The 24761-nt window shown below is 31.6% G+C and overlaps 1 protein-coding gene across 1 annotated transcript; it reads left to right on the top strand.

Moving 5' to 3' along the window:
• The first annotated feature begins 9502 nt into the window (after positions 1 to 9502).
• LOC129980872 (40S ribosomal protein SA-like) lies at positions 9503 to 23814 on the top strand. The gene is made up of 6 exons (XM_056091320.1): positions 9503 to 9631; positions 13629 to 13797; positions 22464 to 22828; positions 23136 to 23264; positions 23374 to 23493; positions 23612 to 23814. The coding sequence occupies exons 2-6, from the start codon at positions 13665 to 13667 to the stop codon at positions 23777 to 23779; spliced, it is 915 nt and encodes a 304-aa protein (XP_055947295.1). The 5' UTR covers positions 9503 to 9631; positions 13629 to 13664; the 3' UTR covers positions 23780 to 23814.
• Positions 23815 to 24761: the final 947 nt, after the last annotated feature.

Raw genomic sequence — 24761 nt, forward strand, 5'->3', positions numbered from 1 at the left:
TGGACTAGCGAGAAAAACCAATTGAAAGTGGAAAATTTGAAATCCTTGTTGATTGTCAAAAATAATTAAAATGCAACCTGTATGGAATTCTATGAAAATATACAGGGAAACAAAAATTTGTTAAAAGCAATTCACTCCTCACAAAAATATAAAAAAACAAACTAAATTAAATAACTCCTTATGTTTTATTATGTTATTATATTAGGTATGGCTTATCATGTTATGTTTGTTATGTTTTATTTTTATATTGTAAAATCATATTTTAGTTTTCACATTTCTTGTGTTTAAATAAACGCAACATTTTTTGATATCTAAAAGTTTTTTTATTTACTTAGGTATACAGGTTGGCCGTTGGGTGAATTTTTGATAAAAATTTATAAAATTTGGGCGTGGCTGGTCAAAATTCATGTTGTCCTGGTTTCAGGTTAAAAAAAAAATGGTCACCTTAGGGATGAGATCGTGGTCTTACATTTTCATAGGCATATAGATCTTGCCCGATCATCCTGGATTGAAAAATTAATGAACGCAATTATTGTTAAAAATGAAGTCGCGTCAAACGAAATACTATAAATATTAAATTATTCAATTACTTCTTCTAAATTTCAGGATTCTCTAATATTAATTAACAGAATTATGAAGAGCAATTAAATGTCCCAAAATCGAAGTACTTCAATAATTAATCAGTGCTGAGTTCTGTGTTCCAAGAGTCCTTCTAACATTCACACTGCCCTCGGTACGATTTTCTGTGCAAGCAGAGAAAATCTAAAATATCCAACTCGAAGAGTATCTTTTCCAAACAAGTTTGGGTGGGTCATGAACCCCACTAAACCCCTCTCGTGATGTACAAAGACAGTGTCGGTTTTCGAAAAAGAGTAAGGGAAAGTTTTATTGGGGCCAGTTCGGTGGGTCGGTTGACCTTCTGAATGTCACACTCTTCACACAGCAACATCTCCTGGGGACTAGGAATTCTTTTTTTTTTGTTGGGTGTTATTCGGCTTGTCAATCAAACCTTTTAAGCCTCTTCCGTCATTAGTTTGGTCACCGCCTTATCCCCCCATCGATAGGTGGCGCTTTCGTCGACATCGGGTTTCTTTCTCTGTATATGGCAGTTGACAGGAGGCCAACAATTGCGCGCAATAGAAGGTCACGCCTACTTCAGGAAAATCACGTGACTGCAACGGGACAATGGCATATGGTTGTCGCGAAAGGAACAACCATTTGTCATTGTTCCATAGACGTTGTCTCAACTGTTCACACGGGGACAATATAGGGACAACAATTGCGCGCAATTGTTGGCTACGTGTAAATTCACCTTTATACCAAGCCACGGATATTGGACAGTCAAGACGCTGCCAAAACCATTAAATTGTGACTTCAAATTTACAAAAAATTTCTTTTGAATAACACCAATTTCAGTGATATGCGGTTTCGAATGATTAAAATGATACTGTAATTCGGAGAATAACGGGTCTGTTCACTTTTCATCCATTCATAAATTGTCCCCCTTCTCCTTCTAGCACTAAAAACGGAAATTGACTGTTATCATAATATTGTATTATACCATTGTGCTCCTCAGTGATTTCTGTTTTAATAAATACAGGTCTTTTCATTGAAAATCAATTTTCATATCAGCATTTATTATATAATTTTTATTCCCAACTTCATTGCTATATGCCTGTTTCACTCTTTTTTTTTTTTTTCTTTTTTTTTTCTATTTCTTTAAAATATCAATTTTGAATTATAAAATTCTGTAAAAGCATAAAAGTGTTTCTTCCAACTCCTCTTTATATCCTATTTAACTTCTCTCCCTCTCTCTCTCTCTCTCTCTCTCTGTGTGTATATATATATATATATATATATATATATATATATATATGTAACAAATTATTCGAATCCTGTCGGCTCTTTAATATGTAACATTATTTGTTGTGAAGCAGAATGCAGTTTGAAGACAGTGAAGAGACTTTTTACATTTTTAAATTCTTTTTAATCCATCGGGAAAGCATAATTATTTACAAGTAAAGACGCGGATAAAGACAAAAGCGGAAGTGGGGAAGAAGCGCGAAATGAATTATTCCTCGCCTTATATAACCTTAGATTTTGATAGGGAAAATATTTCTTCATAGTGCTGATATATTAATAAGATTCTGATAGGGATTTTTGACGCATGTCAATCACATGTAAGGGAAACGCAGGGATCTTTTAAGAAAGAATGTGCTTACTGGACATTTTTTACCCCTTCACGCCGAGCGTTTGAAGAGCGTGTGAAAGTATCGGCGTTTAGCCAATTCAGCAACTTTATAAAACTTCTCTTGAATTAATTAAGTAGAGACAATGGAATTGGATCACGAAATAAGAGAATGAACTTATTATGGGCTAGATTAAGATAAAACTTTGGAAATTAATTAAATTGAAATTAAGTGTTTAAAATATCATTACACATATATATATCGAACCAAAATTTCAGACATGTTTGATTCAAGGTATGCGCAGGAGATTGTGATGATTTAAACAACGCAGAGCTCACGGTTACGGTTACAGTGAGAGAATTTTGAAATTTTCGAATGACAACATCCACTTTTTCCTTGCGCAAATTGATCAGCGTATTGAAAAACCACAAATGGTATTGGAACGATTAGCGTGTGACAAAAATTGCCAGCGTAAAGTATTTGCATAGACGAGCATTATAAAGGACTAATGACAACACAGAGAGGAAAGAGAAAAAAAAGCTTTTATTAGAATGGAAAGTTATAATTACAGGTTTTCAACCTGTTCACCTTCGCAGGCGACAACGCATTGCATTCTGGAGATTGTGGAAAATAATGCCGAACGTTATGGAACGTTATGCCATATGGCGTGTTATGGCATCTTGCATATTCTGACACATCTCGGGGACCAGGCGTGTACAGCTTAGATTTCAGATAACCCCAGAACTAGAAATCCATAGGAGTAAAGTCGGGGGATCGCGGTGGCCACGAAATTGCAAAGTTAAGAAAGATGACTCTATCACCAAAGTATTGTTGCAGCACTGGTCGAACACAATGGGCGACGTGTGGAGGAGCCCCATCTTGCATCTATACAATGTCACTAATGACATTTCGTTGCTGCAATTCAGGAATAACGTAATTCCGCAACATTGATTCATACCGAGTACTTGTGACAGAGCACTATTTCAAACCGTTGGTAGTGACCTCTTTGAAGGAGTACGGACCGAGAACAAATGTGCTAGCGATGCAGTACCACACAGTCACTTTGGCTTCGTGTAAAGGCACTGGTGCCACATCGTGAGGGTTTTTGTTAGCCCAGTGAACACAGTTCTTGGTGTTAACGTTTCCAGTTAAAGAGAAGTGTGCCTCATCCGTCCATATTATCCGCAGCAGCCATCTGTCATCTTCATCATATCTGATGAGCAAAAAATTTGCGAAGTCCACACTCAGTCCCTCATCTCCAGACTGCAACGTCTGGACACGCTGAAACCGATAAGGAAACATGCGCAGAAGCAGGAGAACTGTGGTTTTCAGTAAATAAAAATTGCGAGCAACACTTCTTGCAGTATGCGATGGACCTGCAGTAATAGTGTTATGCACTTCAGCAACAACTTCAACTTGAACAGATGGTCACCCGGATCGAGGTCGATCGCAAGTGCATCCAGTTTCTTCAAATTTTCTTACCAAATCACGTACACTTCTTACGGAATATGGGCCTCGTTTTAGCTTGTGATTTCGCCGATAAATGCGCACTGTTTCGGCAGCATTTTCCCCTTTCAGATAAAACAGCTTTATCAATTCTACCTCGTTGTTTGTAAGTGTCATTTTGCTGGCACAATCGAACATCTGACTGAAGAAACACTCTTCCTTTTCACGTGGTGTTCTGCGATTGGAGCTTCTACCGTCTAAACCTGTGAATTATGCAAAGTGCGTCAAAGTTCCTCCTCTCTGTGCTGTCACTAGTCCTTTACAACGCTCTTCTTTGCAAATGCTTTATGCCGGCAATGGGTGTTGTCGAAATTTCGAAATTCTCTCACCGTAACTTTAACCGTGAGCTGTCAGAAATTTTGGTTCGATTGGTTGAGCGGATAGGCCGCTAGGGTTTCGTATGTAAGGAAAGTTTTTTTTTTTTTTTTTTTTTTTTTTTTTTTTATTATCCTGTGTATATATATATATATATATATATATATATATATATATATATATATATATATATATATATATATCATAACCTTATTCTTGTTTATTAAATTTACTGTATTGTATGTTTTTGTTTTATTTTATGATATTCATTCAATGTAATTTTTATCAATGTACCTTTAGCATTTTAAAAAATTTCATAAATATTCTGCTTTAAAAATATATTGTTCAACATTATGTTTTTATTGGTGATAAAAGAACTGCTGTTTCTAAAATGCTTAGGTTGAATAAAATTGATTTCATCATGTACATTGACATTCTTGTCATACTGTGTTTATATTCTTTCTAAGTGTCTAGAAAAATAAATGTTGATAAATAGTAAATAGTTTTTAAATTTTTTGAATTAGCGAGTACATTGAAACATCCATTTGATCATATTTTTTCAAATAATTATCATATATATTTTATCTGTATATATATTTTTTGTATTGTGTAAATAAAAATTATGAAATCGCGATTTTGTTTGTTTTCCTTTAATGATTTCTATAAATCAAAATGAAATAACTGATTCATAAGTTGCTTAGATTTTTTAAAAAAGGTATCTATACCTTTTATAGTTCATAATTTGAAATTGTAAACATAATTCATTTAATATGTACTAATTTGAGTTTCATGTTCTTTCCGCTGAGCAAACTGAAAACATCAAAGTCTCAATATTAAAAAAATTAATTACATAAGAAAAAAAATGTAGTAATTTTATTAGTAAGCTTTAAAATATTAACTTATCTAAGAGTAATAATTATTTTTAAAAAGAACTATATTCAAAGAATCAACATTCAATAATATTTAAATAATATATAAGAAAAAAAAGGGCATTTGTAATTTTTCAAAAACACTGCCATAGTCATTTGTCAAAATATATCCTTTGGATAAAAAAGGAAAAAAAAAAAAAAAAAAAAAAAAAAGGATATGGGAAAGGAAAGAATAAAGCGGCACCAAACGAATTAAAAAGCGATATTAATTAATTATGCAAAAACAATAATTCCATTGAAAATACTAATTGAAATTTTAATATAAGAAATAAAATTATATAACTATGAAAATTTGGAGAAAATAATTCAAAATAATGTATTTAAAAAAAACCCAATGGTTTTTAATAATTGATCGATAGCGTAATCTATGTATACTTATATAAAGCTCAATGTGTGTGTGTGTGTGTGTGTGTTCACGCTCTACAGGCCAGACCGTTCTACCTACAGCTACCAAATTTGGCACATGTATACCTTGCAGGTCGGGAATGTTCACCTGGGGTCCCTTTTTTTGAATTTTTAATTAGAATTTTAATTATTAATTAAAAACTAACTTTCCAGCCAAAAAAATCTTTTCATTTCTCTACCACCAATGAAGTAAGGCTTCAGTTTTTTTTCCCACGCTAAAGAAGATAGGCTTAAGAAATTTTCGACAGATTATTTCAAATGATTCTGCTTATTTTTTTAGTGTTTGTTGCATTTAAAACTAAACATTGTTAATTAATCTATCTGCTCCTGATGAATCTGAGAAAATTTTGTTGAAAACTTCTTCAGATTGAAGCGGTAAGGGATGCGCGAGGATAGAACCTGGGACCTTGTGGTTAGCAGTCCAGTAACTAAACCATTATACAAAAACGATCATTCGGTTAGAAGAGTTGTTAACTGGCTTATATACTATTCACTACAGTACTCTCCCTCCAGTGAGTCGGAGGTGAGATGAACGATATGGGTGTTGAGTGGTGTTGTATTGAGTAGCTGTTATCTAAATGGGCCTGTACCCAGTTTGAATAGCGCCAAGCGTTATGGCTAGCGTTTTGTGGTAGCTGATGCTCCAAGTGTGTCTGGCGACTTTTGGTTGCTGTGTCAAGTGAGTCTGACGACTTTGGTTGCGGGTAGATGGCGCCTGAACAGCTGTATGAAGGTTCAACGTCCGAGGTCACCAATGAAGCGGTAAAGGATGCGCGAGGATAGAATCTGGGACCTTGTGGTTAGCAGTCCAGTAACTAAACCATTATACCAAAACGATCGTTCGGGCAGAAGAGTTGTTAACTGGCTTATTTGCTATTCACCACAAGATATTATATAAATTAAGAAAAATATTCTTTAGTGCCCATAAGGTTTAAATACTCAGGGACTCTGTTTTCAGTACTCATATTTTAAAAAAAAGCTTCGTTTCAGTAAAAAAAAATATATTATTATATTTATTGTAGTTTAATCATTTCCACTTTAATTTAAAGCATAAATTCTACGGGAGCTAATAGAAAATTAGAGAGATACATATTCGTTATGGCTGAAGGTCTTTATAATATTATGAGTGAATTATATGACTATTAAAATTTGAAGTTTTAAAATATTTTAATGAAGAAGCAATTAAAATGGTAGTTCTATAAAATATTTAATTATTAAAATTTTAGCGTGCATTAAGATTGGCGAACCGGCTGGTCGCCAAAGGCAGCTAGTATTAACAAGAAAAATATTCTTTGAAACATTAATTTAAAAATCTTTTAAATATTATAAAAAATAATTTAAAAACTAGATATGTCAATATATCATTTCAAAACTATTAATTAATTTATGTTATTATATATATAATTATTATTTATATTAGCGAAACAATATATTATATTTAGTGTAAAGTTTTTTTAACTCCTCAAAAATATAAAGTTTTAAGAGTCACAAACTCCACGTTTAATTATGCCCGCCGTACTTATACACGATACTGTTACAAGCCTGCAATGCTGCATCCCAGTACAGTTAGTTTTATCACTGGAAAGACTGATTAACAATCATCTGTATTGGCTGCTGCTCGGGTGCCGAGCCGGTAAATCCGACAAACTTCGCCACCATTTGGCGACTTGGCGACGAATTTGATAACTTTGGCGACAAAATAGATAATTCTGGAAACTACGAGAATTTTAACTATCCGTCCATTAGGAACCGAGATATGCCTGATTGGACTAGAAGGTTCTCGGCCTGTCACCCGGGAATTATAAAAGGACGGCAGTCTCAAGTTGCAAGTAGTCATAGTATCGAGTCTTCGAGAGGATAACGAGGCAAAGGCGGAATGCCAGCGTTGTGTCGAACCCAAGCTATTGCTGAACTGAGCTGTATGCCAAATCCTGTTGTCTAGTGTTGAAGCAGCGTCGTGTTGTGTGTGGAATGTGCCAGTCGTTTAGTAGTAAGTCGGCAGTTGAATACAGCTAAATCGAGGAGGCAGTGAGAACTTCAGACGTTTGGAGAGACCGTAGAGCGAAGCTCCGAAGATACCCTCTCCTGCTGGATTCTGTCTGGCCGCTTTGTGTGCTTTGGTCAATTACTATTTGCGGGTTACTGTTTGCTGTTGTGTGCTCTCCTGTGTGTACGTCTCAGCTGTATATAGGTGTTGACTTTGTATTCGTCGTCTGTGTGTTTGTGTTTAATAAACGTCGTTGTTTTCTACTGAGGCCTGCTGATTGTGTTTTCACACCATACGCCCCCTTCAAACAAACCGGTGATCCGTAACAATACTAATATATTAAACATTTTCTATGAAACACGGCTAAGAAATTTACAGCAGAATTTTTTTAAATATAACATTTATTTGTGAAAAATAGTGATTTGAAATACTTTTATTTTGCTAATAAATATTTTGTAATTAATGAAGTTTTGATTTTTTTTTTATTATACTTTATGTGCGTTTCTCTTATTGAAACCTTCTCTGAAAAACATAAAATAAGTTTCCAATAAAAATATTAGGTAGATATTACACACTGAAATATAAATGACAGTCATACGGCAGGTTACAACCGTTTTTTAAGGATTCACCTCTTTTTTTTATTTTCAGAAACTTTATTTTTATTCGATCAGCAAGTATTATCGGCATTTCAATAATTTATTTTCTCTTTTATATAGCTCTCAAGCAGTTTTTAGCAAACAAACAAACAAAAAATAAGGAAAAATGAAAATGTGAAAGTAGCAATCTATTTATTTGCATTACAGTGAAAAATATTTTTAAGAAAAATTAGTTTATGAAAAAAAAAAAAAAAATAGCTAAAAACATTTTAATGTTAACTTTATAGTTTTTTCTGCTAAGAAGAAATCCGGGTTTCGCTGAAAGTGAAATTAATATTACAATAAATGAAATTAATATTATAGTAAAAGAAATCAATATTGTAAAAAAATGAATGAATCTGTTTTTTTTATTCCGCTGCCAACAATGTGTAAAAGTCCATATACTAACATTTAGATTTTCTGTCATACATTTAAAAAAAGTATCCACATTTGGGTTAATTTCTGTGCATCATCCAAGATGTTTTTAAAAATCTATGATGGGAAATTTATCAGAGACAAGTTATTTAAAATATCACTTTTATTTTTAAAAGGACTTAAAAATAAATCATATATTTGTTTAAATAAACTGAGCAGTCTTTGGCAGCAGTGGAATTCTCACTCTAACCGGGCACGGATGATTTAGTTATGAGAATATCAAGTCATGCCAATCATGGAAAAATATTAAACATATGACAGTTTATATCCATTTAGGTGATATTACATATGAAATTGGGGATATTATATTTGCAGTATTGAATATCAGCAAAAAACCTCTTTAAGAAAATTTTTTTTTTTTCTGTGGAGCCTGGAGAGCGAAAGAAACCTGATTTATACACTTGTACAATGATATAAATAGCTCTAATAATAGCGGTCTAACTCTTCGTGAAATGGGGAACTCTTTGCATCTGAGCAGTAAGTCCCTCAGCAACAATGAGGGGCTCTTTTCCTGGAACATGTGTGCCTTGACCCCCCCCCCCACATTTCGCCCTTTTCCCCCTCACCTGTGGTATTCCGGGGTTCTTTGATTCGTTTTACTGACAATTTGCGAGAAGCTTCCGATCGATGTCTACAGGCGAGAGGGGTCCTACAGTGGATCTGACGCCAGATTTACGACCTTAGCCATAAATGCAAAGAGGCCGTCGGGACTTTCTCTATGCATGACTGAAATTATTATTATTAATATTTGCTTTCATTGGACAGATCGTATCGATTGTTACTTTCTATCGTGATTCAGGCCTTGTAAACAAAATATCACCACTAAGATCATATGAAGGATTTGAATCACGCTTTTCTTTGAAAAGTATTGATCACTCGTAGTTGTGACTTTTTGATATCGATTATATAAAACCATTCGTAAAATATTCGTCATCCCTAGTCCGCAGTTCCAGTAGCGCGAAGTGCACGAGTGTGTATTAAATTATAGCTATTACAATGATAGGCCTGAAAAATCTCTAAAATTATTACGTTGAAAATTTCTAACATAATTGATTGAGGTAACTATCCCTAGTTCCTTCGAGACTTGTAGCATTATTTCGAATATATCGTCATCCCAAAGAAAAAGGGCCCTACTCCTACTAAATGCTAAATGAAGTGAAATGAAGTAATCGCAAACGATCTTTTGCTCATTATCCAGTGCAAGCGGCCTTCCTGTGGCATCGATAACAGGTATAGAATTGTATATTGCTTTTACTATAATTCGGTAAGATTTAAAGGTACTAATACTTTGTTATTAATCAATTGTTTGTCTAAATATACATGCTTTTTTTGTATTTTTCTCTATCTAATTTTAAGTAAAATGCTCAAATGATTTGGATCATCCACGTGTACACGTGCCTGGTGAAAAATGTCTTAAAATAATCGTAAAGATCTCTTACAAATAATCATACATTTATTTAGGAATTTCGCTTTATGTAATTTTTTATATGTATGAATTGCGATCGGAAGTTTTAAAGCTATTGGCATTGATATCCGATTTCAAGAAATGTTAAGCCTAATACTTACTGAGCCAACTCTGCGCCTAAGTTAATTTCGATTTACTTAGATTTTGCTAATATATAATTAAAAGCTAGTTTATCTTCAGATCATTACGTAATATGATAAAATTTCAATTTCCTAGAGCATATTTGTGTGGTTACTAAAGCTTTTTTTGTAATGCAATGTTGCTCTCGTTTATTGCCGGTTGATAATCCATACATATTTCATTGTACTAAATCCTTTTGTCGTTAAAATTTCTTCCATCTGTTAGTAGCTATGGATTTACTCATCTTTTATCCTTTAAGAGAGTACTGTACTTTTTAAAATTTAAACCATAACTTAAACTTATTGTAGGAAATTTCAAAAGGATTTAACACATATGGTGACTTCTCATCAAAAAAAAAAAAAAAATCAACATGGTGCCATTTGCCATCATGTAACTGATTCATTTGTATAACCCTCAAATAAATGACTATTTCTAATTGTGGAAAACACTTATTTTGTAAAACAGTTTAAAAAATGTGTATGTGAAGAAACAAGTATAATAAAATGCTCTTGATGCATTTAAATACTGATTTTATTTTAAAGGAAATGAATTACAAAGTTTTACTTGGTATACAAGTTGTTCCTTAGCATATAAAACAGATCAGGTTGCTAGCAAGTCTCTTGTAGCTTTATATATTCCAACTTCTTTACTTGAAAAAAAAATGAGTGTCCAACATACCAGCATTTTAATTATCTGCATTTGAAATGGATTGGGTTTTATACTTCTGGACATTTGAGTATTAAAAAATGTGCATGTTATTTTATTATTTTGTGAAGATGAAATGATTTTGATTAGAATATGTTTTTTGTTTCTGATCAAGATTGGAGTGTGATGAATGACTCAGCCACTGAATAAAGAATTTTCACAAACGCACACAAATTGTTTGTATGGTGAAGAGATTTCTTTTCTAATTAGAAAGATAATGTCAAAGAATATTTGGAAGATTTTATGAAAATATTTTAAAAATGGAACAAGATGTATTCAGAGATGAAAATCATGTTAAGGGCGAAAAAGCGCAAAGGAAGAGATATACTTAGTTAGAAAATGAGTTTAGTAGATGGCTTTTTAGTAGGTTCACAAATACATACATGGAGAGAATCTTATGCCTAGAATTTGAAGTCGCTTTTTAATGCAAAGTGTGATTATAAATTAATACATGGTAGCATTTTTTTTTTTTTTTTTTTTTTTTTTTTTGTTCTTGGTTGGGTATAGCTTATTTTATTGCAGATTTCTGCTGTGTTCTAAGGGAAATCTTAAAAAATCTGAACAGTTCAAAATTGATTCAGTTAATGTAGTTTGAAAATGAATGTCTTAATTTCATTAACTTTATGTTAACATTATATACATAAAAATATAATTTTTGGTAAAAAAGAGAGGTATTGTAATCACTTAATTCTTTTGATTAACCCAAAAGTGTATTGTGAAGTTCTGCTCTATTCTAGCTGCCAGCTTCTTTGTCTAGATTATTAAATTTTTAGGCAGTGAAATGATTCGTAATGAGTGTAGTTCTTTAAAAAAATTTCATTGTATTGGTAAGGTGAATTTAATTGAATTAATCTGCTATAAATACTGGATTGCAAATTAAAAAATAGTATATACTGTGAATAAAAATAGAAGTGGAAATTTTACTTAGGAAGCTATGTCCAAAGAAGGCAAACTTATTAATTATAAAGACATAAATGTTTTGATAGAGGAGTTTTTATTTTGTTATAACATTGTTTCAGATTAAAACCAAAGTAAATCAAAAAAAAAATATTAAAAACAAAGATAAAATTGTACAGAAATTGTAAACTGATATAAAACCGTTTCTGTGTGAATACTTTTTGGAAGATATGAATATCAGTTTCCATAGTAAAATTGTGATTATTCATTTATAACAATTAAGTATATTTTCAAGCTCAAATAAACTTTGTTTTGATATCTCTTTTAATAAACTTGATTTCTTGTATATCTTTTCTTTGAATGAATGGAGTAATATGGTAATCTGAATAAAAATTTTTACAATTTATACTGATTGCAGCTCTGTTAGTTAAGCAGTAAAAGTGAATTTTAATGTGCCCCTTGCTGCACTAACGATGCCAAGTCGCTAATAAAGATGGCGACAAAAATAAACAAATACTTCCTCATATAGTTCAGCAACGGATTGTAAAACCATCCATGTTTTTGTGCGTGCGTTAGGATGGATTTAATTCTTCAAAATAGGGGTGAAAGGAGGAGATGTTTACATTTAACAACGAAGACTCGCGGTTTTCTCAGCGTCTCGCCCCTTGATGAGATGGGGTCGTCGGAAAGTGGTTGTCTCAGAATCCATTTACGAACTATAACAGTTACGGTTACCATTTCCCGCCATATAATTAGGACTTTTTACTGATAAGTATTGTTTTTTTTTTTCACCCATGCTGCCCGGTGCCTTCGTCATCTGCAAAAGGCACCGGGCAGAATTTTTATCTTAAAAAAACATCCTACGGCTTTGCTAGCAGCAGGAGCGGGAACCTAGTAGTTTCGCTAGCACATTGAACATAAGGACTGTGTGGATAACAGGAACGGTACATAATCAGTTGAAAAGGAAGAATGTACCAGACATACACACTTAGATGCAATCAAACCATTCTTCATACAAAATTTCAAATAAGCATCCTCTCCTAACTTCATCAACTCGTAAAATATATATATATATATATATTCCACTCACCTTTCATCCATTCTGTAGGTTCAAAATACTGTTTTTCCATCCCATTTACCTAACACCCATTCTTGTACAAGTACCGACATAACAAATTATCACAGGAACCAACCATTAGAGCACCTAAAGAATTACGAGAACTGAGAAGAATTCCGTTGCAGCTGGCATTTAAAGTGAGAATGCAGACGATTTCGTAAATTAAGAATTCAGATGATCTTTTAAAGCGCATGCTGACGATTAAAAATTGCAAAAGAATAAGTATTTTCTGTTTGTATTCACATTAAACGAAATAAAGAAAGAAGAAAACTTTTAATTATAAGCTTAACTTTATTTAATAAACTTTAAATTATATTAAAGAACAAAATTAAAATCTTGAATCAATATTTTTTTTAGTATTTTTAATTTAACATTTTTCATAATTTAATTGTAGTTTAAGTACAATTCAACCATTGCAAAAATTAATAAACAAAACAGCATTAGAGTTGTTAGAAAAGCATTCAGATGGGTTACCATATTGGGTAAAACTCAGGGGCACATTATTCTTCACTTCACCCAATTAAGCAAAGTGTTGAATTATGTGTAGTTGTAAAAATGTTCACTGAAGAAAAGCAGTTAACAGATTGTTTCATTTTATTTACATTTGACTGTTGCCATTCAAAAATAAGTAATATTTATTTTTGTGCCTCATATGTTAACATTATATATATTCTGGACTAAAAGGTAGAAATCTCAACGAGAACTTGTGAAAACACATTAGCATTATAAAAATTTAGCTTAGCTTTTACTTATTTAATTTTTGTTTGGAGTGACAGAAATTAATCAGTGAAACGTGGAAGGAATTGTGGAAAAAATTACAAGTTAAATAATAGTTTAAGTAATGTTTGCTATTAAGTATTTAATATAAATTCATTGAATATATTTATATTATATTAGCAATACATGATCTTTTTACCTTGCAGTTTTCAATCGTAACTCTAAAAAGAAACACTGAAAAAATGTCGGGAGGCATACCATCATTGAGTTTGAAAGATGATGATGTTACTAAATTCCTAGCTTCTTCTACACATATTGGAGCAACCAACTTGGATTTTCAAATGCAACAATATGTTTTTAAAAGACGTTCTGATGGTGAGCTCTACTTCTTACAGTATGATAATTAAATAACTAGAACTATATGAAATAAGGAGTTGCATGATTGATACTTAAAACCCTTTCTTATTTGTAGAAGTGTTCTTATTATATGTCTTCTCTGATAGTATTTATGGATTATTATAAAAATGATTAAAACTACACTGTCATAAAAGCAGTAATAAAATTTTGTAGCATATATATTGCATTGAATGTTGTCTTAGGTAAATTATTATAAGGGGAGCACATTATAATGTGTTAAATATGTTTAGTCCATGTTCTTTAGTTGATATTTGACAAGCTTTTTACCATTTGGTTCAATTTAGCAGAGATGGGTGAAAAAAATTGTACTATGTTTAGTTTTACCAAAATAAGGAAGGAAAAAGTCAATTTGTATAAGGTAGATAATAAATAATAAAAACTCATGATGTTTTTAGTAATTATGCAATTAAAAAAAGATATTTTTCACATGGTAAGAAATTTCTTTCTCAAAATGTTAGTAATATTTTTATCTTATTAAAGTAGGTTTGCAAGCTTTTTTTTTTTTTTTTTTTTTTGAGGATTTGTTTTGTTTATTCACAAGGGATAAGAAAAAAAGTTTAACATTGCATTCCTCATACACGATGGTGTCGCCAATTTTTGAAAAATAGAATAGTATAAAATACATCATTCTGACATGAAAACAGACATACACTTAAAAGAGGAGATTAGAAAATTGGATTCATAATGCAGTTTAGTATAATGGTAGTATGCCTTTAGAATGCTCATTCAATAAAATATTAAAAATTCAGACAGCAGCCAATTCTGAAAAAAAAAAAAAAAAAATGACCTTCAAATTTTTTGTTGTAGTTTATATACTATTACATTCTCAACCAGTTAATTCACTGATGATATTGGTTGAATTCAAATAAATAGTTATGAATCTGTCAAATTGTATGGCATTAAAGCCATGTTATTTTAATTGTCTTCCTTAAGCTCTTTTAATTGTGTATTTGAACCTTTGAAATGCAGATAGTTCTATAATTATCATAGTGCTGTGAAAAACTTTTAACATTAATTTCATCTATCGTATAATTTTTGCAATATTGTAACTTTTGTATTTGTCTTGTAATCAATTTAGATATTAAATAGAAACCTTTTTTGTCTTTCAACAATGGAAGAAAACCATGAGATTGATTTGATTAAACAAAAAAAAAAAAAAATTGTATTTTCAAGTAATAGTATAATATATTGTTAGAACTTAATAGGATAAAGAAATATTAAAAGAAATAACTGAAATTCAGAAAATTCATATAATTAGTCTAGTAATATTAAAAAGACAAATATTGAAAGAATTTAATATTTATTTTTATACAATAATATTTTTGAAAGTTATCACAGAAAATACCAAAATTAGGCTTAATTTTTAATGAAGATCTTGAAAAAAAGTCTTCCTTCCCATCCTCTGTCTCTGAAACTGCATTTAATATGAATAATGTAAAACGAGGAAAAAAATATTCTTCAAATAATATTTGAAAATATTGTTTTCGTCATGTTCGTTTATTAAATTCTTACAACATTAGTTTAGTTCTATAATATCTAAACAAAGTATATGCTCATTAAAAATGGTTTAGATTTTTCTTAAAACATCTCTTTACGATTTTTTATATTAATATTTTTGGTAACTATATGACTTCCAGAATGTATTGTTTCCAAAATTCCAGTTCGGTTTACAAAAGACAAAAAAGAAAAATAAGTCATTTTGACTTCATGTCTCTGACTGTGTGAAGTAATTCATGTTTCCAGTTATGGGTTAAAAACATGCCATACATAATTCTTATTAAGGAAGTGTTCATTTCAATCTTTGTAAAAGTGACATTATATTTTCTGAATAATTATAAAATAGTAGGTAACATAAACTAGATATTTTTAATTGCTAATTTTTTTATACTTAACATCAGGCTATTTCTATTGGATATAATGTCTCAGTGTACTGTTAGTTTCAGTATCCCGAGAGAGAATCCCGGAAGGATGAGCACATTTCTGTAATTTGCCATTCCATTGAATTTGATTTCTGCACTTGCATACTTTTTTGTTCAATTTTTTCATGTGTATGCGAGTGTGGTATTGTTTCTGATTTGTTATTTTATTTCTGCAAGTAATTAGTTAATCCTAGTTAAATGTAAACATCTCTTCCTTTCATCTTTTCTCTCGCCCCTATTTAGACTAATTAAACTCATCCCAATGAATGCACAAAAGTGCAAAAGGTTTTAAAATCCGTTGGCAATGAATAACTACTGCAACATCATGAAATTTTTTAGCAAGTATAAATAACAAAGTCCCATCCCAGACTGATTTAAAAAATCAAAAATTTTATAAAATTTATCCTATTAAAAAATATAATTGTTAATGTATTTCTAATTCAGAATAGTAGTCCGGTTTTAATTTTATTGTTAAGAAATTTAACTTAAAATTATTTTTATTCACAATAAGTAACAATGGCTACAAGAATAATAGTTTTTTTGGATTAAAAGACAAAATGTATTATGTTACACAGTAAAAAAAATCTTACACTGCTGGAATTTACATATATGCATTAGGAATTAGAGAATAAGAATATTCCATGTGAATACCAAATACAATACAATGCTATATTGCAAAAAAAGTAAAATGAAATGAAACTTCATAGTCTTTTATGCAATTTTTTTTTTAATATTGCATATTTTTCATTCATTTAATTTGTATAAAGATTTTGAAACATTTTAAGATTGCTGTTCTCATGGAAAATTTTATTCCATCTTCCAAGTGAAATCTCCAAATCTTGCTCTGCTTTTTGTACACTATAAAAACTATATGCTACTTATTTATTTTATTGAACATTCGAATATTAAAAATGGATGTCTCCATTCATAGTCAATCCGATGTATTTTTTGAAACTGTTGAATTTTTCAGAGTTGATAATTTTCAAAAATAAAAATCTTATATTTAAAATATGTAGAAAAATTGTTTTATTATAATTACAGTTGATCTTATATAATTTATTTAAAAATGAATACATTCCATTGCATTATACAAGTTCACCATAATTACATATTCGTCTATTTCTTGCAGCATTTTTTAAAAAAATTTTGCTACTTTTTTTTACAGTGGCCGTCAAAAGTCTTGACTATTTATCTCTTTTTAAATAGTTCTTAAAATAAAGAGATAAAAATATCCCTATTTTTTTCTGAAAAGCAGTTGTTGTGTAAAGGTGATAATGGGCAGTTATCCGATTAGAATATGAAAATTATATGTGTATGATTTATAATAGCAAAGCACAATATGCAGATTTTAAATGTTCTGTCATATATGACTTTATGATGTCATAGCAGTTCAATTGAAATGCAGTTGTCATTGCAAGTTAAACATTCAGGTAATTTCAATTCTGCAAACAAATGCCAGTAAGGAATCAGTTTTTCTCTAATAACAGAGATATTGTCTGGATTTAACATAATGTTAGAAAGTTGGTGCTTCCCCCCATATAGGGGAGGGGATTATCTGTATAAGAAACAGACTTCTTATTTCTCAGGTGGTATAGTAGTAAATAGTGTAAACTGGTTAAAGATTTTGCTCCCATTATTGGGAAGTACCTACAACATATTAGAGAACTCTTAGCCTGACATCATATCTTGCAGAGTTCTCTGCTTATCATTATTACTGATTGTTTAGATGATGATTATATCTTTATATGTATTGTTTATGATTGATCAAAATTCTTGTGTATGGTAATAGTGAAAGGTGGGAATTAGAAATAATTCATAGCATTATTCAAAGAATTTAAATTTTCTCACTGTGAAACAAGATCAGCATTTTAACCATTTTCCTTTAAAATACCCATATTCTCCAAATAATTATAAAATGATAGGAAAATATATTCTCCACAGGGAAGTGTTAAATAATTGCAAAATATTGAAGTTATATCTGCCCTAATGTTGTCTCTTTTAACTCCAACTGTTTTAACTTTTTAATAAATAATAAAAATGTCTTTTATTGATTTTTCAAAAGCTATATGAAATTCAGTAAAGAAATTATAATAAAAGGGAAAAAGAAGCTTGGTACAGGACTTTTGTTGGCCCTGTATACCATAACAGCTTCTGCTTCCTAAAACAGTGTTAACTAATCTTTTAGGTGAAACCTCCCAAAAAACAAAAAAGCAGACCGTGGACACCCGGCGTAGTACAGCTGCTCAATTTTTTGTTGAAGAAACTATTCAAGAGACTGTGACGCCTGAACAAGTTACAAAGCTTTTAAATGATGCCATAAATCCAAAACAGGAAAAGGGTGCCCTAAAAAATTTGGAAATTGTAAAAGATCTAATTTTATATAAAGAACCTAAACTTCTAGATAACTTTTTAGATGAAGTTGTGAGTTTCCAGCACGATGATGATCCCGAGATTCGTCGATTTGTTATTAAATTTATTGAAGATGCTTGCAAAGGAAATACAAGAATTTTGTCAAAAACTGTGGGCAATTTAAATCTTATGCTTCAAGATCCTGTATCAAGTGTGAAAAAGAAAGTTATCCAATCAACGATTCACCTTTATCCTGTGGTTATTCGTTGGTTGTGTAATGCAAAGACTGTTGATGAAATAATGGTTGCCACTTGGGCATCATTCACTGAACTGAAAAATAAAATTGTTAATCTTATTGATTCTGATAATGAAGGTGTAAGGGCTATGGCTGTGAAATTTATGGAACGTGTAGTGATCATACAGTCACCAAGAGATCAGTATTCTGATACTGATGATTCAGACTTATCACTTGATGATATTCCGGTTATTTTGAAAGTTTTCAGGCCTAGGAAATTGGAAGAAGAAGCAAAAGAAATTTTCCAGAAAATTGTTGATTTTCACGGTGCTTCCCATGTGTCAAGTTGTAATCTAATGACATGCATGCAAGCCTTAACAACTGTGGCTAAGAAAAGATTTCAGTTCTTTCCTAAAGTCTTGCAAGCATTTGAATCACTTCATGCAAATTTACCACCCACATTAAGTCAATCTCAAGTAAGTAGTGTGAGGAAGCATTTGAAGTTGCAACTTTTTATGCTTGTCAAGCATCCTGGAGCTGTTGAATTTCACTCTCAAATATCCATTTTGTTATCTGACTTGGGAGCTACACCTGCTCAAATTAATAAATGCTTTCCATCTATAGATCCAAGTAAGAAAAAATCACCATCAAAAATTGAGGGTTGGGGCAAGCCAGAAAAATTTGGAGAGACTTCAAAATCTAAATCAGCAGCAGCTGGTCAGATTGCTAAACCAAAAACTACTGCAATTGATAAAATTGCTGAAGATGTAATTTCCAAGCTAAATAATACAAATGTTGCTGACTTAGTTCTTGTAAGCATGTTAAATTTGCCTGGCATAATGCCCGCTCATTTTCAAAACACTTACACTCCAATTGCTGCTGCTGGAACTGAAGCTCAGATTCGTCATTTAAGTCGTCTTCTTGCTACACAACTTAATAATGCTGGTATTGGGAAAGGGGAAGTGAAAGAGGAAAAAGAAAGTCAAGTAAGTGATGATGATGAAGACGAATCTACAACTAAACAAATTCAAACAGTTATAGGTTGTAAAACTGATCAAAAGCCAAAGAAGCAAACACTTATTTTAATGCCCAGTGGCAGCAGTCAATTTAAGACATCACGGTCTAAAAGAATAGATTTTCAGACTAGCGCTAAGCCACTTTCTGACGAAGAACGTAATAAGTTATGTCGATCTGCTTTTAACAGGATATTAAAAGCAGAAAAGGCCATTGTTAAGAAAGGAGGTGGACCAATGAGAACAAAAATTCTTGGCTGTTTAGCTTCTCAATTTGGTGGAGAAATTGCTACAGATTTGAAAGAACATGTGTTAGAAAATCCACGTATACGCTTAGAGTTAGCATTAAATTGGTTTTATCAAGAATATGCTGCTTATAAAGGATTTGAAAACTCTATTGAAGGCTCTTCTGAAAGATATGAAGAAGCTGTTAATCAAGTTTTAAATGGTGTTTTAGAAACTGATGAACAGAATCATGTTCTTTTTACAAGATTTTTTATAGATCTCCCATTGATTACTGAAGGTATGGCAGAATCGTTAAAAACTGTCTGTGGCAATGAAAAATTGACAGAGCAGGCTTTGGAACTAGCTAAAGGCATGTCACTTCGTAGACAGCCCCAAAAATTGTTGTTTCTGGGCATTATATCAGATCTTACTCTTCATGAAAATAATGAGGTTAGAACCCAAGCAGTTGATGCAGCTGTGGATTTATATCAGAATGGTCAAATGACATCTTTCATTGAGGCTTTTGCTACTCGGAGTTTAAAATTTTTGCTTGATCCTGTTCCACAACCTTCAGTTTTTGCATTTTTTCAGCAGCTACCTGAATCTTGGACAGATGATATAATAAAAGTTTGTTTACATTTGTATTTTGCTCTCTTGCCTATAAACCATAGTTTGATTCATGACCTTGGTACCGTTTATGTTGAAACAACAGCTGATGTCAAAAGATCCATTCTTCGAGCTCTTGAAATTCCTGTCAAGAAAATGAGTATGGCATCTCCTGAACTATTACAATTTGTTGAAAACTGTCCTCCAGGTGCTGAAACCTTTGTGACAAGAATAATTCATATTTTGACTGATAAAGCGCCACCTTCTGCAGAACTTGTTGCCAGAGTTCGTGATTTGTATCAAAAGCGTGTACAAGATGTGCGCTTCCTTATCCCAATTATAAATGGTCTGACAAAACGTGAAGTAATCGCTGCTTTACCCGAACTAATAAAATTGAACCCAACTGTTGTGAAAGAAGTTTTTCATCGTTTAGTTGGAAGCAATTTAGCCAGTCCGTTATCCCCTGCTGAACTCTTAGTGGCTCTGCACAACATTGATACCTCCCAGTGTAATCTGAAAACTGTTATTAAGGCTACATCATTATGCTTTGAAGAAAAACAAGTGTATACACAAGTAGTCTTAGCAGTGGTTATGCAGCAGCTGATGGAACAAAATCCACTCCCCATTCTGTTAATGAGGACAGTTATTCAATCTTTTGCAAATCACCCTCATCTTTTAGGTTTTGTTACAAATATACTACAACGCCTGATAGTTAAGCAGGTTTGGAGGCAACCTAAAATATGGGAAGGATTCATTAAATGTTGTCAAAGAACAAAACCTCAGTCATTCCAGGTCCTACTACAACTACCACCCCCTCAGTTACAAGAAGTTCTGAGTTCCTATCCAGATTTACGAGAGCCTTTATTGCAGCATGTAGACAGTTTCACTGAACATCAAAGGGCTCATATTTCCAAATCTGTGTTGGATGTCCTTGATGTTTTCAGCCAGAGGAACAATATTTCAGATGTGGAACCTGGTGAAGTGACAGATGAACCTTTACCACCTGGTGAAGATTAAATCGAGAACAAATGCAAATTGTGTTTACAGCAGGATGTTTTATTTTATTATAAAACTAAAATCTCTAACTTTTTTTCCAATTCTGAATTTTTTTAAATCAATATTGTATATAATTTTTTTTTTAGTATTTGCACAATATATCAAATGTAGTGCTTTTGTATATAAGTTAACATTCTGATGGAAAGTAGTATATTCTTTGAAATGTATTCTTATGATGTTTATTTTTTTCCTTGAAAAATGTATTTGAAAATATTGATGTCTATAATTAATGATAAAATAAAATAAGCTTTCTTTATTTCTTGTGTTATTGATTTGATTTTTTAAAAATTTTCAATAATTGTTTTAATATAGTTTATAAAGTGGAGTGGGAAAGTTTTGCTTTAATTTTCTTTCATATTTTACAATAATGAATTTGTGAAATTAGATTATATATAAAAGAATTGATATTCATGCCTTTACTGGCATTTTAATTATATAAATTTCAATGTCCGAATTATTCTCATACTTAGAATTAATAAATGATTAACTGGCTGAAATCTGTTCACCCTTTCAAAATTAAATGCCTGAAATGTGGGAATATTTGCTATTTTTGAATTAATTTGTTTTACAAATCCATTTGTTTGAATTTTTCTACATTTTATCACTTTGAAGATTTATAGTATCTTCAACTATATTTGAGTTATTTATTTATCAGATGTCTGGGAAATAGCTTCTTCGTCAGGATTACTGATTCTTATTCGTAATTTAATATTCATTATTCATTTGGTGTATTGTGTTGTTAAATTTCAAATTTGATTAGCTAGTGCCTATTTTGTTTTGATTTTCCTGCATGGAAAGATAACATTCTAATTAAACATTTTAAAGTAGTAAAAAAAAAAAAAAAACTTGCAGAACTACTAAAAGGAAAGCATGATTTTAAACTATAGGAAAGAAAAATTCTCAGCTGCTTATTTTAATCTGTATAGAAAAGTTTAATCCTATCTGGGCATTGAAAATAATTTTTTATAAAAGCTTACAAATCTGTCATAAATATAATCAGTTATATTAACCTCTTGCAGTTGGATTTCTTTGGCTCGAATTGCCTCAAAAAGAAAGCAATGTCCTTTTGACTGCTAAGATTCAAAAACATGGTTTTAAGCCATATGAATGAAATTACAGAAAAGATGAATTCAGTTATCTAAGAAATTTGTTTTCTCATAGTACTAAAAAAAAACTTCAATGGTTTTGTATTCATATCTTTTATAATTTACTTCTGATTAGGTGTTTATCTGATCAACTTGAAAAAGACATGGGAGAAACTTCTTTTAGCAGCCAGGGCCATCGTAGCAATCGAAAATCCAGCTGATGTGTGTGTAATTTCAGCAAGACCCTATGGTCAGCGTGCCGTTTTGAAATTTGCAGCAGCCACTGGGGCCACTTCCATTGCTGGTCGTTTTACTCCAGGTACCTTCACTAATCAGATTCAAGCTGCTTTCCGTGAACCAAGGCTCCTAGTTGTTACAGATCCCAGAATCGATCATCAGCCATTGACAGAAGCTTCTTATGTGAATATTCCAGTTATTGCATTTTGCAATACCGATTCTCCACTCCGCTATGTTGATATCGCTATCCCTTGCAACAATAAGGTGAATAAATTTCTTATTATTTCTTGAATGTCAGAAAGCAGAGAAATGTGTAATAAATGAAGGTTCTTAGTTTGTTATAATTGTTGGTGGAATTTTTCAAAAGTCTTTTAGTGTAAGTTACTAATTCTGTGTGCAATTAGTAAAGTCCCTTGATTCATCTTTAAATTTTTTTCTGTTATTGGAACAGGCAATAAATTTATTTTTGTTCCAATATAGAATGGAATATTTATTATTTTATATAATACAACTGTTGGTTTTAGAATTTATAGTATGTTTCACTTATGTTTATACTTCCATAATACTTTAGGGGGCTCACTCTATTGGATTAATGTGGTGGATGCTTGCCAGAGAAGTTTTGCGTATGAGAGGAACAATCAGTCGGGAATTGAAATGGGATGTTATGGTGGATTTATATTTCTACAGAGATCCAGAAGATGTAAGATTATCTTTGCAATTACTCATCAATAAAATAAATTCTACTAAATAAATTCCTCTTAAATAAATGTAATACTTCTGATTCTATTAAAGAACTTGTTTCATTGCAGGCTGAGAAAGAGGAACAAGCTGCAGTTCAAGCTGAAAGACCAGTTAAAGATGCTGCTGATTTCCAGAATGAACCTTGGGGAGGTGGAGAAGTTGCTGCAGTTCAACCAGAAGTGTCAGACGTAAGTTAAACATTTGACTCTAATTTATTTTTGATTATTATGGCTTTTATTAAATGTTGAAAATACAAGTATTTATTTTTGAAGAGTTTTGAAATTTGTGTGGTTAAATTTATTGCAGTGGGCTGCTGAACCTACACCTGTATATACTGAAACAGAGGACTGGGCTGCTCAACCATCAAATGATTGGTCTGCAACTGCTCCTATATCTGTTGGTACTCCTGCTCCAATGGGTGCAGCTCCCCCAACTAATGATTGGGGCGCAGCAGCTGATGCTGGATGGCCATGAATGTGGTTTTAATTGAATAAAAAAAAAATTATGGACTTTCTGTTTTATTGATACTTTTCACACAAATTCTGAAAAACTGAAGTATGCTGCTACTAGTGACAGCAGTTGTTTCACTTTTCTCCCTTTCCCTTCTGACCATAATTCAGTTCTTAAAGGTCAAATCAATGAACAAAGTACATATGAAGGTAAAATAATTGCATTGTTATGTTTGCTTTATAATAAATCAGTAGAAATATCCCCAAAGCAAAAACATGGTTAATCCAAATGTCTTATCTGCCGGGAGATAAATTTAGACTATATAGTTTGTTACATTATTGATTATCACTATTATTGATTTTTTTTTCTTGGAATCAGTGCCATCTAATGTTTGTAAATTGTAATAATGGTTTCTAGCCCTATCATAAATACTAATATAGTGCAACAGACATTATAAAAGTAGGAACTGTTTGAAAAATATTTATTCTTAGTAAAAGTCCTTCATAAAAATCATAGGGGGATATTTCACATGCAACAGTAGAAAAGCAAAATGGAAAACTACTGTATTGAATTACTGTGCTGATCATTTAAAAAAACAATATAAACATTGTAATTCCAAGAAAGTAAACTACATTGAAGGCGTGTTAGAATTCAGTTAAAAACTTTTCAAATTATTTGATATACCCAGCATTGCTTGGTATCAAAAATTGCCACAAAACATTTATTCTCAATATTTAAAATAAAGCTTTATATGTAAGATTACACTATTAACTTTCAGCAGATTCTAAAGTGTTTAACCAAGAAGCGTTTTCATGCAAGCTAAAGTTTAAGAAATTATTTAGAACTGAAGTAGATGAACAGGATTAAAGAAGTAAATCTGAATATATGTTTCAGAATTTTGTGTTCAATGGACTTCACATTTCTTTGGAGCTTGATTTTCATATGACCAACAGATATACATTGACCAGTTAAGCTCCTGTGTCCAGAGAATTCGAACTTACCACGA

This window comes from Argiope bruennichi, chromosome 8, assembly GCF_947563725.1.
Source record: "Argiope bruennichi chromosome 8, qqArgBrue1.1, whole genome shotgun sequence".
Taxonomy (NCBI): domain Eukaryota; kingdom Metazoa; phylum Arthropoda; class Arachnida; order Araneae; family Araneidae; genus Argiope; species Argiope bruennichi.